At 46.7% G+C, this 13,187-nt stretch overlaps 1 protein-coding gene across 3 annotated transcripts in view; it reads left to right on the forward strand.

Annotated features, from left to right (window-relative positions):
* The first annotated feature begins 374 nt into the window (after positions 1 to 374).
* Positions 375 to 13,187, forward strand: part of PDE2A (phosphodiesterase 2A) — a 218,054-nt gene continuing 205,241 nt past the window's right edge. For all 3 annotated transcript variants that reach the window (XR_014175372.1, XM_081952869.1, XM_081952870.1), the window contains exon 1: positions 375 to 434. Coding sequence is in view for 2 of the 3 variants with exons in the window: in XM_081952869.1 (XP_081808995.1) it covers positions 414 to 434 (21 nt within the window). In the remaining variant the exon portion in view is untranslated. The remainder of the gene's footprint in view (positions 435 to 13,187) is intronic.

Here is a 13,187-nt window from a genome sequence, read left to right on the forward strand (position 1 = left end):
TTTCTCTCTTCCTGCCTCCCTCCCTCCCCACTTTCTTCCTTCCTCTATCTTTCTTCTCTTTTCTCTCTCTCTCATCTCTTTTTCTCTGTTTCCTACTTTCTCTCCCCCCCTCTCTTTTTCTCTCTCTGCCTTTCTCTCTCCTTTTCTCTCTCTGTCTCTCTTTCCCCACTTTCTTTCTTCCTCTCTCTCTTTCCCCTTCGCTTTTTCTCTCCCTTTCTTTTCTCTCTCCCCCTTCTCTCTCTCTCTCTGCTGTTCTCTCTTTCATATATTGGGCGGGGGGGGGGGGTGGAGAGCCGCTCCGGCGGCTGAGGAAGTGGGCAGAGCGAGCCTCCCGCCCGCTGCTCCGCTTCCCTCGCCGGCACTTGCGCGGAATCCGGCGGGCCAGGCGGGAGCTCCGGAGATGGGTGCCGGCCATGGAGACTTTCTCCGAGAGTGTAAGCGGCTGCCTTTCCTTTCTCCCGGGGCTGCGATGGGCGCCAAGGGCGGCCAGACCCTCCCCATCCCCAGGGAAGGGGCTGCGCGGATTTTTTTGGGGGGGTTGATTTGATTGAAACGGCGCTCTTAAAGCTTCCCTTCTTCCCTTTCCCTCCTTCCCTCTTTGCCTTTTCCCCTCTGTTCCTTCTTTCTTTCTTCTTTCCTTCATCCTTCTTCCACTCTTCCCTTCTTTTTTCCTTCTTCCCTTTCTCTCTCTGTCCCTTCTTCCCATCTTCCCTTCTTCCCTTTTTAGTCTTCCCCTTTTCTCCTCCTTCCCTCTTTTCCTTCTTCCCTTCTCTTTTCCTTTTTCCTTTTTTCTTTTTTCCTTCGTCCATACTTCCCTTCTTCTTCCCTTTTCCTTCTTCTCCTTTTCTCTCCATTTCTTCTTCTATTCTTCCCCCCTTCGTTCCTTCTCCTTTCTTTCCCCTTTCCCTTCCATTTCTTCTTCCTTCCTTCCTTCCTTCCATTCTTCCACCCTTCCCTTCTTTTTTCCTTCTTCCCTTTTTCTCTCTGTTCCTTCTTCCCATCTTCCCTTCTTCTTCCCTTCCCCGTTCTTTCCCTTTCCCCCTCTGTTCCTTCTTCCTTCCTTCCTTCCCTTCTTCCACTCTTCCCTTCTTTCCATGGTTCCGCGTTCTTTCTCTCTTCCAAGCCAAGGACGGTTCCCTTAAGGGCAGCCTTCTGCCAGGACACTTAAAAAAAACTCCCCAGCATTTGGGGGCACGGGTGGAAGAGCTTTCCCCTGGCCTCTGCCAGCTGGGGATGATGGGAGCGTTGCAGACCTCCAGATAGAGCGGTGGAGGGAGAAAATTAGTCCAGACGATGGAGGACTTAGCAGGGAGACAGAACGAGGCGGCAGAACAATTTCTGTGTCAGTTTTCAACAACTGCCTGGGAATTAGGGCGCAGCGATTCCCCCGCCTCTTCGAGAGTCAATTCTATGGTATGTACACCTCTAAACTGGGGAGTTTTGCCCCCAGCCCCCAGCCCCCAATCTCCCAGCCCTGTTGCTCCTGAACCCAAGACCACAATCTGTGCTTCGTATCCAGAGTCAGTCATTGATAGGAAGGATTTTCACCGACTTTCCAAGAAAACCAAGTTTCTGAACTTAATTCTTTTACTTGGTCGCTGGGAATTTGCCCTGCAGAGACCCCCAGTCTGCCTTTAACCCAGAGCAGCTGATATTTCTCCCCGGCTGTGCTTTTTAAAAATTATTTATTTATTGCCACCTAACCTTTATGGTTACGTTTATAAATAACTCAAGGAACCCGCCTAATATTCCTTCTTCCTCCTATTTTACCCACAAAACCTCCACCCTGCTTGCGTTGGGCTGAACGTGTCTCACTCGTCCAAACAGATTGTACAATTGTATATGTGAAATTGTATTTTTCCTGTCTTTTAAAGTGCGGGGGGGGGAATGCCGTAAAACGTTTGCACATTTCACAAGGATATATAACATTGGCTGTGATGTTTTATATTTGTCAAACATTGTTATAAGTAAGATCGACACGGAAGGTGCCTGCATTCAACGCACCCCAAATGCCTTAAAATTGTGTTATTTTTCCTGTTGGGTGGAAGTTGCCATGGTTAAAAAGAAAACCACTCGACTAGTTGGAAGTCACATTTTCCTTTTGGGTGTAAGACATAAAAAGGAAACCTGAATTGGGTTTGGGTGTGTGGCTGTATTTGCACAACCTACTCGCCTTGGTTAATGATAAACTTGACTTCTTTTGGAGGTTTTGTGTTTGTGTGAACGCTGCTCACTAAATCACGGTACGTTTTCCCTGCTGTGTGTAAATGTAGAAAACAGGTGAACTCAGTCGCAAAGTTAAGGCCTGTAAACGTGGCCTCTGGATTGTGTTGTCTACAACTTGCCTTCAGAAGTTGTGGGTGTTTTGAACACTGGAGTTTTTCTTTCCTTCTTCTTTTCAAAGTTTGTTTATTTTTTATTTCTCATACATACATTCACAAATATACAATCTCATAGCTGTTTTTAATAATATGTTTTGTCTTTTGACATTTATGACAATTCATTTCTCCTCCTAAAATTAAAAATATAATCCAGATTGTTTTCCTGCCATCCCATGCATCCATCTTGTTTTACAACAACACGACTTTTTCTTCCCTCGTCTTTTCTCCTTCCCTCCCTTCTTCTCTCCTTCCTTCTTTCCTCTTCTCCTTTCCCTTTTCTTGTTCCCCTTCTTCTCCCCCACTCCTCTCCTCTTCTTCCCCTTCCCACCCTCTCTCCTACTCTTATTTCCCCTCCCTTTCTTCCTTTCCTTTTCCCTTTCTTCTTTCCCTCTCTTCTCCTCTCCTCTTCCTACCTTCCCTTACAACGCTGGAGTTTTTCTTTCTTTTTATTGTTTTTACATCTAAAACAGTGCAGCACAGCGAAGTCGAAGTGACCGTACAATCACTTTATATACAAATAATCTCGTCCAATAACTATTAGCCTACTTAATACATTATCTATCCTTCTATCCAATCACATTATTTACAATTTGTTCCAACACTGGAGTTTTTCAAGGACAATCATCTGTCAGAAATGGTATGGAATAAAAGTGTCCAACCCTGGAACTTTAAAACTTGTGGACTTCAACTCCCAGTATCCCCCATCCAGCTCTGGGAGTTGAAGTCCACGAGTTTTCAAGTGGCAAAGTTGTACACCCGTGGTGTAGGCTTTCCTGCTTGAGCAGGGGGTTGGACTAGATGACCTCTAAGGTCTCTTCCAACTCTTGTTATTCTGTTGGTTGTTTTGTTTGCACTGTGTGACCTGCACAAGAGAAGCTCTTCTCTGTCTCTTTCTTGGCTTGCAGCCAACTGTGAGTTAGGTGGACTTTAGCAAAGTTGGAGAGAAATACAGCAGGTGACATATGATGAGTCCTGCAATTACCTTCATACATGCTCCATCCCTCAATGCAAATCAGCCTTAGCTGCGTAATGACATCAAGTTAATTAGAGCCACTTTGGGGGCAAATGACACATTTTGAGGCGGTGGTGACAGGCCTGGTTTGTGGTGGCTGCTGTTTTTGTTATGTAGAAGGAAGCTCGAGTCTAAATGCATCCTGGTTTTTTTTTTGTATTCCGTGCTACGAGGTTAGTAAAAACTATCTCCTTTATTTTTATGATGGTTGGTCATGCAGCTGGTGAAACTCTCAGACGGATTTGGCATTTTTAATCCACCTGTCGAGTCCTTGTTATTTATGAAAAGAGGTGGGGGGGGTGTGTCGATTTATTCTCCAAAGGGCCAGAGGGCAGGACAAGCAGCCAGGGACGGAAGCTTCTCCACGAGGGATCCAATCTAGAATTAATTAGGAATTTCCTATCCGTGAGAACATACAATCGAAGGATATAGCTTGCTTTGCAGAGTTTTGGGTGATCCGACACTGGTGGTTTTCAAGAAGAGATTGGACAGAAATTTGACTGAGTACATATATAGTCTCTTGTCTTAAACGGGGGTTGGACTAGATGACCTCCAAGGTCCCTTCCAGCCTTATTATTTTACGTTCTGTCTTTCTTTTAAAAAAGGAGACTGACTTAGAGTTGGGTATCTCTTCTTGATTGAAGGTGGCAGGGCAGGGAAAGTGAAAAGTTCAACTTTCACCAACCTGTTTTTCCCCCATCCACCCATAATTCCCAGCCTCGCTGCTAGAAAGTTTTTGCAAATGTTTTGGCTGCCTCTGAGAGGTTGTGGAGCTGGGACAGCCTAAGCCAACCCCCTTCTCCATCTCCTGTCATTCTGTTGCACAAAAACCAACAATCACAAAGCTCAAGAGATTTATTTCTATGTATTACAAAATGCTACCGCAAATAATAGTAGTCCTAATTCCTTGGCGGGATCAAATCAACATCAGCTACAGGTAATCCTCGATTTAGAATCAAGAATGAGCCCCAACGTTTCTGTTGCTAAGCGAGACAGTTGTTGCGTGAGATTTGACCCATTTTACGACCGTTCTTGCCACAGTTGTTAAGTGAATCACTGCAGTTGTTAAGTGAATCTGGCTTCCCCATTGATTTTGCTGCTCACAAAATCAGGTCGCAAAAGGGGGATCGCATGACATCAAGACACTGCGACCGTCATAAATGTGAGTCAGTTCCAAGCATCCAAATTTCGATCACGGGATGCGGCAACAGTTGTCAGTGTGAAAAAGCCGTCCTAAGTCACTTTTTCCAGTGACGGTCACTAAACAAACTGTTGTTAGTTGAGGAACACCTGTATAAGAATCTCTGGAGTCTTTTTTTGGTTTCTCCGTCACCTGTAAAAATCAGCTGCATTTTCCTTCCCAGCGAGAATGGCCAATATTCCGAGGACCCCCGTAGCTTATGCCCAAGGAGAAGCCAAATTAGGGGTGAATTCGTCCAGAAGGGATGGCTGCAGATGGTCCCAAAGGGGATTTTTTCTCAAGAGGCAACTGAACTTTCTGGTTTTTTTCTTGGAAGACCTTTCCCTTCTCATCCAAGGAGCTTCTTCAGCTCTGACTGCATGGAGGAGAACAGAAGGATTGATTCTTCTTGCAGAAAGCTGGTCAGTTGCATCCTTTTGGAGGGTCCCTGAGGCCACCTGGAGCTTTACCTGTGTCCCCAGGGCCACCTGAGTGGTGCAAATGGGTGTGGAGCCTTTGTGGAACTGCTGAAAGGACCCGGTTGTAGACTGGACTTAGGTGGTGTTGTATCCCTCCCCCTCTGTTGATTGACGGCTGTTCAGTTTCGACATAGGTGGCCTCTTTGACTCCTCTTTCAAACCAAAGAGAGGAGTTTTGGGGAAACCTTGAATGCAAAACTACTGAAACATCCTGCAGAAAGCACAGCTACACAACCCAGTCCTTTCTGCCGTCCCAACAAGGCTCCACACCCCATTTGCACCACTCGGGGGACCCTGAGGACACAGGTAAAGCTCCAAGTGGCCTCAAGGACCCTCTGAAAGGATCCCAAGGACCAGCTGTCTGCAAGGAGGATCAATCTCTCCGTTCCCCACCACCCGGTCAGAGCTGAAGAAGCTTCTGGGATGAGAAGCGAAACCTCTTCAAAAGAAAAAACAAGAAAGTCCAGGTGCCTCCTGAAAAAAGAAAACACACCTGTGGGACAACCTGACCTGGATGGCCGAGGAGCTCCATAGAGCAGGGGTGTCCAAACTTGGGAACTTTAAGACTTGTGGACTTCAACTCCCAGAATTCCCCAGCCAGCTATGCTGGCTGGGGAATTTTGGGAGTTGAAATCCACAAGTCTTAAAGTTCCCAAGTTTGGACACCCCTGCCATAGAGGATGGGTGCAGCACCTGAACCCACGTGGAGGAATTGGCCAAACTTCCACTCCAAAGTCCCATCTCCGTTTGCAGCCAAGCATCTGGGGGTGATTTTTCTCTCCAAAAAGAGGGCTGGGCGAAGGGCAGATCCTTCTGTAGGGAGAATAAGTGAGCAAATAAAGACGTAAATGAAATCAATAAATCGTCCCATCGTGGTGGAATTCCTGGGGATTTCCTAAAAGGTATATACATTTGATGAAAGAAAAGAAAAGAAGGAAGGAAGGAAAGGGAGGGAAGAAAGGAAGGAAAAAGGAAGGATGTGGGTGGCAGGGAGGGAAGGAAGGAAAGGGAGGGAAGAGAGAAGGAGGGAAGGAAGGAAGGACAGGGAGGAAAGTGAGGGAAAAGATAGGGAGGGAAGGAAGGAAGGAAGAAAAGGGAGAGAAGAGAGAAGGAAGGAAGGAAGGAGAGGGAGGGAGGGAGGAAAGGAAAGAAAGAAGGAAGGAAGAAAAGGGAGAGAAGAGAGAAGGAAGGAAGGACGGAGGGAGGGAGGAAAGGAAGGAAAGAAGGAAGAAAAGGGAGGGTGGGAGGGAGGAAAGGAAGGAAGGAAGGAAGGAAGGGAGGGGGGGAAGAGGGAAGGAAGGAAGGGCATGTAGGAGGGGGGAGAAAAGGAAGGAAAGAAAGGAAGGAAGAAGGAAGGAAGGTGCTAAGCGAGCCACACTTAATTTTAGAACCTTTACCCCCCCCATTGTAAAGTGGATCACTGCAGTTATTAAGTGAATCATATGGTCATTAAGCAAATCTGGCTACCCCCATTCTCAGGCACCAGCTGGAAAGGCCACACCTGACTGCACCTGTCGTAAATAAATGCCTCTTTCCAAGAACCCCCATTTTGATCCCACCACTGTGGCAACGCCTCAAAGGTCGTAAATGCGAGGAATAGTCCCAAGTCGCTTTATTCACACACACCCCAACCCCACGGGCATTTTAAATGCTCTCTAAGTCACCGCTCGTAAGTCGAGGACCCGCCCATACGTTTAGCGGCAGCCTCTCTGGATCGCTGGTGCCAAGGCTTTTGCCCGGCTGTGGTTCCCAAACAGCGAAGCGATCTCTTCTTTTAAGAATGACCCAGGGAAAGTGTTGGGTTTTTGAATGGGAAACCAGCCCATCCCGCCCTCTGCCCGCCTCCCAGCCCCTCCGCCGTGCCCTCCTTCGGTGCCCGCTGCTGTTGGCTGAACTCCCCGCTTGCCACTCAGTGCAATTCCTGGCTGAGACTCCTATAAATCAAAGCTTAATTGATACGTGTTGGCAGCCTGGCGGAGGAGCCGAATGGAGGGAGGGGCTGCTGTGCCCAGGCTGGCATCACCCAGGGCTCTTCCTTAAAACGTAGCGGGCGGGAAGGGGGGCGGGAAGGAATTCCTCCCCTCGCCTTGCCCTCCTACAGGTCGCCCCTGCCTAGCTGAGGGCTGCCTGCCCCATCCGAGTTCCCCCCTCCGGCCAGTCTGCAGAAGAGAAACAGCGATGAAAAATGTGGAAAGGAAAAGTATACATAGTCCTTGAATTACGACCATTCGTTTAGGGACCGTTCAAAATTTGAAAACTGTGACATATGACCATTTTCACACTTATGACGGCTGCAGCATCCCCATGGTTACGTGATCAAAATTAGGGTGCTTGGCAACCAACTCATATTTTTTTAAAAAAAAAACCTTTTATTTATTTTATTTATATTACTTTCCATTTCCACTGAACAGTGTGAGGTCCATTTAGACAATCCAAATCCACCTGTTCGTTATCATATTCATCACAATAATATGAATAATATATCTCTATATCTATATCTATCTATCTATCTACCTATCTATCTATCTATCTATCTATCTATCTATCTATCTATCTATCTATCTATCTATCTAGCCATATAATTACACAACTGACTCATATTTATGACGGCTGCAGTGTCTGTGGGGTCACGACGTGATCCCCTTTTGCGACCTCCTGACAAGCCAGAAACCAGATTCACTTAACAACCATGTTACTAATTTAACAACTGCAGTGATTCACTTAACAACTCTGGCAAGAAAAGTTGTAAAATGGGGCAACAAAACTCACTTAACAAATGTCTCACTCAGCGACATAAATTCTGGGTTCGGTTGTAGTTGTACGTAGAGGGTTATCTGTATTGGATTGATTGATTGATTAATTGATTGGCTGGGGGAATTCTGGGAGTCAAAGTCCTCCAGGCTTGAAGTTCCAAGATTGGACACCCCTGATTTAGAAGAACAATTTGTCCGTAATTATTTGCCTATAATTAGGTTTGACTCAACTGGACCTGTTGATCTTCAGGCTGGGCAAAGGGGACAGAAAGTCTTTTGGGGGAGGGGGGCAGCAGCTGGGGGCTTACCCATAATGTTTCACTGGACAAAGTGGCATGGGTGCCTAGCTGAGCCTTTTCGCTTGCCTGTATCACAACTGTGCAGCTTGTCGGCTGCCTTCGTGGGCTGGTGGGCATCGGTGCCCTGGCCGTATGGATCTCGTGCGTGAACCGGGATTGAATGGGCACCCCCAAAATGCAGAGGGGCTCCTGGGGCCAGGAATGGACCCCCCCAAGATTGGGGGGGGGAGGTAGAGAAAGAGACACTCTGCAGCTATAAAATCTCCCCCAGATGCCAGCAGCTTCTCTCTGCAGAATGACTAATGAAATGGAAATGAAATGAGTCCTTTCCCACCCCCAGTTTTCTCCCTTCGTGTGTGTGTGTGTGTGTGTGTGTGTGTGTGTGTGTGTGTGTGTGTGTGTGTATGCGTGTGTGTTTAAAAGTGCTTCCTTAGCAGATCTAATTATCTTACTGAATTGCCGTCTGCTCTAAAAATGTGTCCTTCTGTCAAGATGGCTCTTATTCGGGAGGAGAGGCTGGCTTTGACGGGAAAGGGGGTGATGGGCTGACAGCCACAGATTGGGGAGTGGGGGTGAGGGAAAGGGGGAAGGGGGAAGGATGCTAGGGGCTCATCCTGCTTCCTGGGGGAGGAGAACCTACTTGGGAGGCTCCGGAGGAGAGGTGAAGGGGGGGAGTTTTTGGTCTAAGAGGTGAAGGACTGTGGATAATATCCACCTGACGTCAGGAATGACAGTGGGGCCCTTGGTGCTCCCCGAGCTTGGTTCTTTTTTCATGCAGACGTTTCATGACCCAGCTAGGGAACATCATCAGGGCTAGAAGGGAGGACGGTTTGCTGAGAGGAGGAGGAGAAAGAGGAGAAGGAGAATTGTGGGGTCCTTGGTGCTCTCTGAGCTTGATTGTTTTCTTGCAGGCGTTTCATGGCCCAGCTAGGGAACATCATCAGTCCAAGAAGGTGCAGGGAGGAAGGTTTGTAAGAGAGGAGGAGGAGGAGGAGGACTGTGGGGTCCTTGGTGCTCTCTGCAGTTTTCTTGCAGACGTTTCATGACCCAGCTAGGGAACATCATCAGTGCTAGAAAGGAGTGGGGTTTGCTGTCAGTTTATACTCTGTTGTCTTGCACTGTCAGCGTTGGTAGGTTTGGTCTTCGAGATTCTTTGGTTGGGCTCTTTACCGTTGGCTTCTTTGGCAGTTCCTTGATCGGGGTGTTGTAGGAGAAGATAGAAAGGATAGATAGATAGATAGATAGATAGATAGATAGATAGATAGATAGATAGATAAATAGATAGATAGATAGATGATAGATAGGTAGGTAGGTAGATAGATAGATAGATAGATGATAGATAGATAGATAGATAGATAGATAGATAGATAGATAGATAGATAGATAGATGATAGATAGATGATGGATGGATGGATGGATGGATGGATGGATGGATGGACGATGGGAGAGATAGATGAGAGAGAAATTAGATGGAGAGGAATAATAGAGATAGATGATAGATAGATAGGTAGATAGATAGATAGATAGATAGATAGATAGATGATAGATAGATATGGATGGATATGAGAAAGATCGATTAGATGGATAGATTGATCGATAGACAGATGACAGATGGATGGATGGGAGAGATAGGTGAGAGATAGAGAAATGAGATGGAGATGAATAGATAGATGAATGGATGGATGGATAGATAGATAGATAGATAGATAGATAGATAGATAGATGATAGATATTGACAGGTATGAGAGGGATAGATTGAGATGGGTAGATATGAGAGAAATCGATTAGATGGATAGATAGATTGATTGATAGTGATAGATGAACAGGATAGATAGGTAGGTAGGTAGGCAGATAGATGGATGGATGGATGGATGGATGGATGGGTGGAAGAATGGATAGATGAGAGAGATAGACGAGAGAGAGAAATTAGATGGATGAATAGATAGAGAGAGAGAGACAGATAAATAGATAGTCTTGTGTCCAGAATTGTGACTGCTTCATTGCTGGAGCTTTTCAAGAGAAGATTGGTTACCCGTGGGTCCTGGTCGCTATAAGGTCCCTTGCCTTGATGGACTAGAGGACCTCCGAGGTCCCTTACAGCCCTAGCATTCTAGGATTCTTCCCACCCCCCACCTCCGAGCTCTGGGAGAAGATTGGTTTGCTGCAAGTTAGACAAAGTTTGTCTTGGCGCCAGCTTTCTTCTTTGGCTCCCAGCCTCTTAACCTGCTGCTTTCCTGCTGTTGCAAACTTTGAACGGGGAGCCGCCCAGAACTTAAAGGTTTCGAATCGATAAATAAGTAAATAAAAGTCCCGCATTGTGATACAAAAGCCCTTCACAGCAGCTCGGGAAGTGGCGAAGGATGGAGACGTGGTTATAGATGAATGGAACAGGATGAAGCCCTGAGCTGGCAGGAAGAAAACACCCCTCTTACTCCATGGAGTTGCCATGGGGATCGTGCGCCTGTGGGTGTCCTATTCAGCCGGAGGATTCAAATCTACTGTCCTCGTCCTGCCTTCCCTTCCCATCCTGATCCAAGATTGAGAGGACCCCAGGAGGAGGCTTAGAGGGGCGGGAGTGTGAATCAGCCTCAGGTGGGCTGGGTACCAAAAAAGATGCGGAGACTCTTAAGAGAAAAAGTGTGGAGAAGAACCAGAAAGACGATGAAAAGACTGGAGGCTAAAACATAGGAAGAACGGTTGCAGGAACTGGGTAGGTCTACTTTAATGAAAAGAAGGACTAGGGGAGACATGATAGCAGTCCTCTAATATCTCAGGGGTTGCCACAAAGAAGAGGGAGTCAAACTATCCTCCAAAGTCCCTGAAGGCAGAAGAACCAACGGATGGAAAGTAATCCAGGAGAGAAGCCACCTGGAATTAAGGAGAAGTTTCCTAACAGTGAGAACAATTAAACAGTGGAACAGCTTGCCACCAGAAGTTGTGGGTGCTTCATAACTGGAGGCTTTTAAAAAGAGATTGGACAGCCATTTGTCTGGAATGGTATCAGGTCTCCTGCTTCAGCAGGGGGATGGACTAGAAGACCTCCAAGGTCCTTTCTAGCAGGATTCTGAACTGAATTGAATTGGGTATATCTAGTCTGATGAAAAGCAGGATTGGGGGGACATGATAGCAGTGTTCCAATATTTGAGGGGCTGCCCCAAAGAAGAGGAGGATGTCCACCTATTCTCCAAAGCCCCTGAAGGCAGGAGAAGAAGCAACGGATGGAAACTAACCAAGGAGAGAAGAAACCTGGAATTAAGGAGAAACTTCCTGACAGTGAGGACAATTAGCCAGTGGAACAGCTTGCCACCAGAAGTTATGGATGCTCCATCACTGGAGGTTTTTAAGAAGAGACACCCATACCTGAAATGGTATGTCTCCTGCTTGAGCAGGGGGCTGGACTGGAAGACCTCTAAGGTCCCTTCCGGCTCTATTCTGATTCTGACTTAACAACCATGTTACTAATTTAACAACTGCATTGATTCGCTTAACAATGGTGGTCAAGAAAGGGTGTCACGTAGTGCATAACTCATTTAACAACTGTCTTGCTTAGCAACGGAAGTGTTGGGCTCAATTGTGGTTATAAGTTGAGAATTTCCTGTAAGGATTCTAGGCTGGACCCCCTTTTGACTCCATCCCTATGCTCTGCCATTAGCAGAATAACAAGAGCTGGAAGGGACCTTGGAGGTCTTCTAGTCCAGCCCCCTGCTCAAGCAGGAGACCCTTTCTTATTTCAGACAAATGACTGTCCAGTCTCTTCTAGAAATCCTCCAGTGATGGAATAACCGCAACCTCCAATGGCAAGCTGTTCCACTGGTTAATTGTCCTCACTGTTAGGAGGTCTCTCCTTAATTCTTGCACCATTTCCGACAAATGACTCTCCAGTCTCTTCTTAAAAAGCCCCCAGTGCCCCTCCCCACCTATGAGGGCAGACCCTCCTTAAAGCAGCATTTTCCCCTCGCCGTAAATTCCTCCCAAAGGTGTGTTCCCTTTTGGGACATCAACCTGTCAGATTCCTCTGTCACGTTGTGTCCATGTGAGGTGGTGTGACTTTCCCCATGGAAGTGAGAAATCTCCACCTGTCTGGCTGAAAGTCCAGCGGCCTCGGCTGTGGAGGGGGACATTGGACACCAACCCGGGGAGCATCGGATATTTTTAAATCTCCCCCTCCCCATTTTCTATAGGCAGCAGCTGAGGACAGGATGGCTGTCTTCCAGGATTTGAGGGGCTGCCCCAAAGAAGAAGAGGGGGTCAAGCTATTCTCCAAAGCCCCTGAAGGCAGGAGGAGAAGCAGTGGGTGGAAACTCATCAAGGGAGAAGAAGCAACCTGGAATTAAGGAGGAACTTCCTAACAGGGAGGACAATTAACCAGTGGAACAGCTGGCCACCAGAAATTGTGGGTGCTCCATCACTGGAGGTTATAAAGCAGAGCCTGGACAGTCACTTGTCTGAGATGGTATATAGGTTCTCCTGATTGAGCAGGGGGGCTGGACTAGAAGACCTCCAAGGTCCTTCTGCTGTAGGAATTTTGCAGCCAGAAGTCTTTTCCCCAGAACCTATATACGGTACTTGCTTTCATTCATTCATTCAAATTTAGATATCATTTATATTCTGCAAAACTTCTTGCCCTTCTTTCTTTCTTTCTTTCTTTCTTTCTTTCTTTCTTTCTTTCTTTCTTTCTTTCTTTCTTTCCTTCCTTCCTTCCTTCCATTCTTCCTTCTTTCTTTCTCTTTCTCTCTCCTTCTCTCTCTCTCCTTTCTTTCTTTTCTTTCTCTCTTTCTATTTCTTTCTCTCTCTCTCACCATTTACATGCCATTTCCATCCTCCAGAATTTGCTTTTCAAACCTGAAATCCATTTACCCATAAACCCCAGCTTTTGCACTCTTCTTTCTCTTGCTTCCTATGCACACACACGCACAGACTCACTCACTCAAACACACAAACACAGAAACTCTCTCTCTCTCTCTCTCTCTCACACACACACAGAGAGAGAGAGAGAGAGAGAGAGAGAGAGAGAGAGAGAGAGAGAGAGACTCACTCCCAGGCACACATTCGCCCACCCAATCATTATCCTCCCATGAAAATA

Source organism: Natrix helvetica, assembly GCF_964273705.1.
Source record: "Natrix helvetica genome assembly, chromosome: 4".
NCBI classification, from domain to species: domain Eukaryota; kingdom Metazoa; phylum Chordata; class Lepidosauria; order Squamata; family Natricidae; genus Natrix; species Natrix helvetica.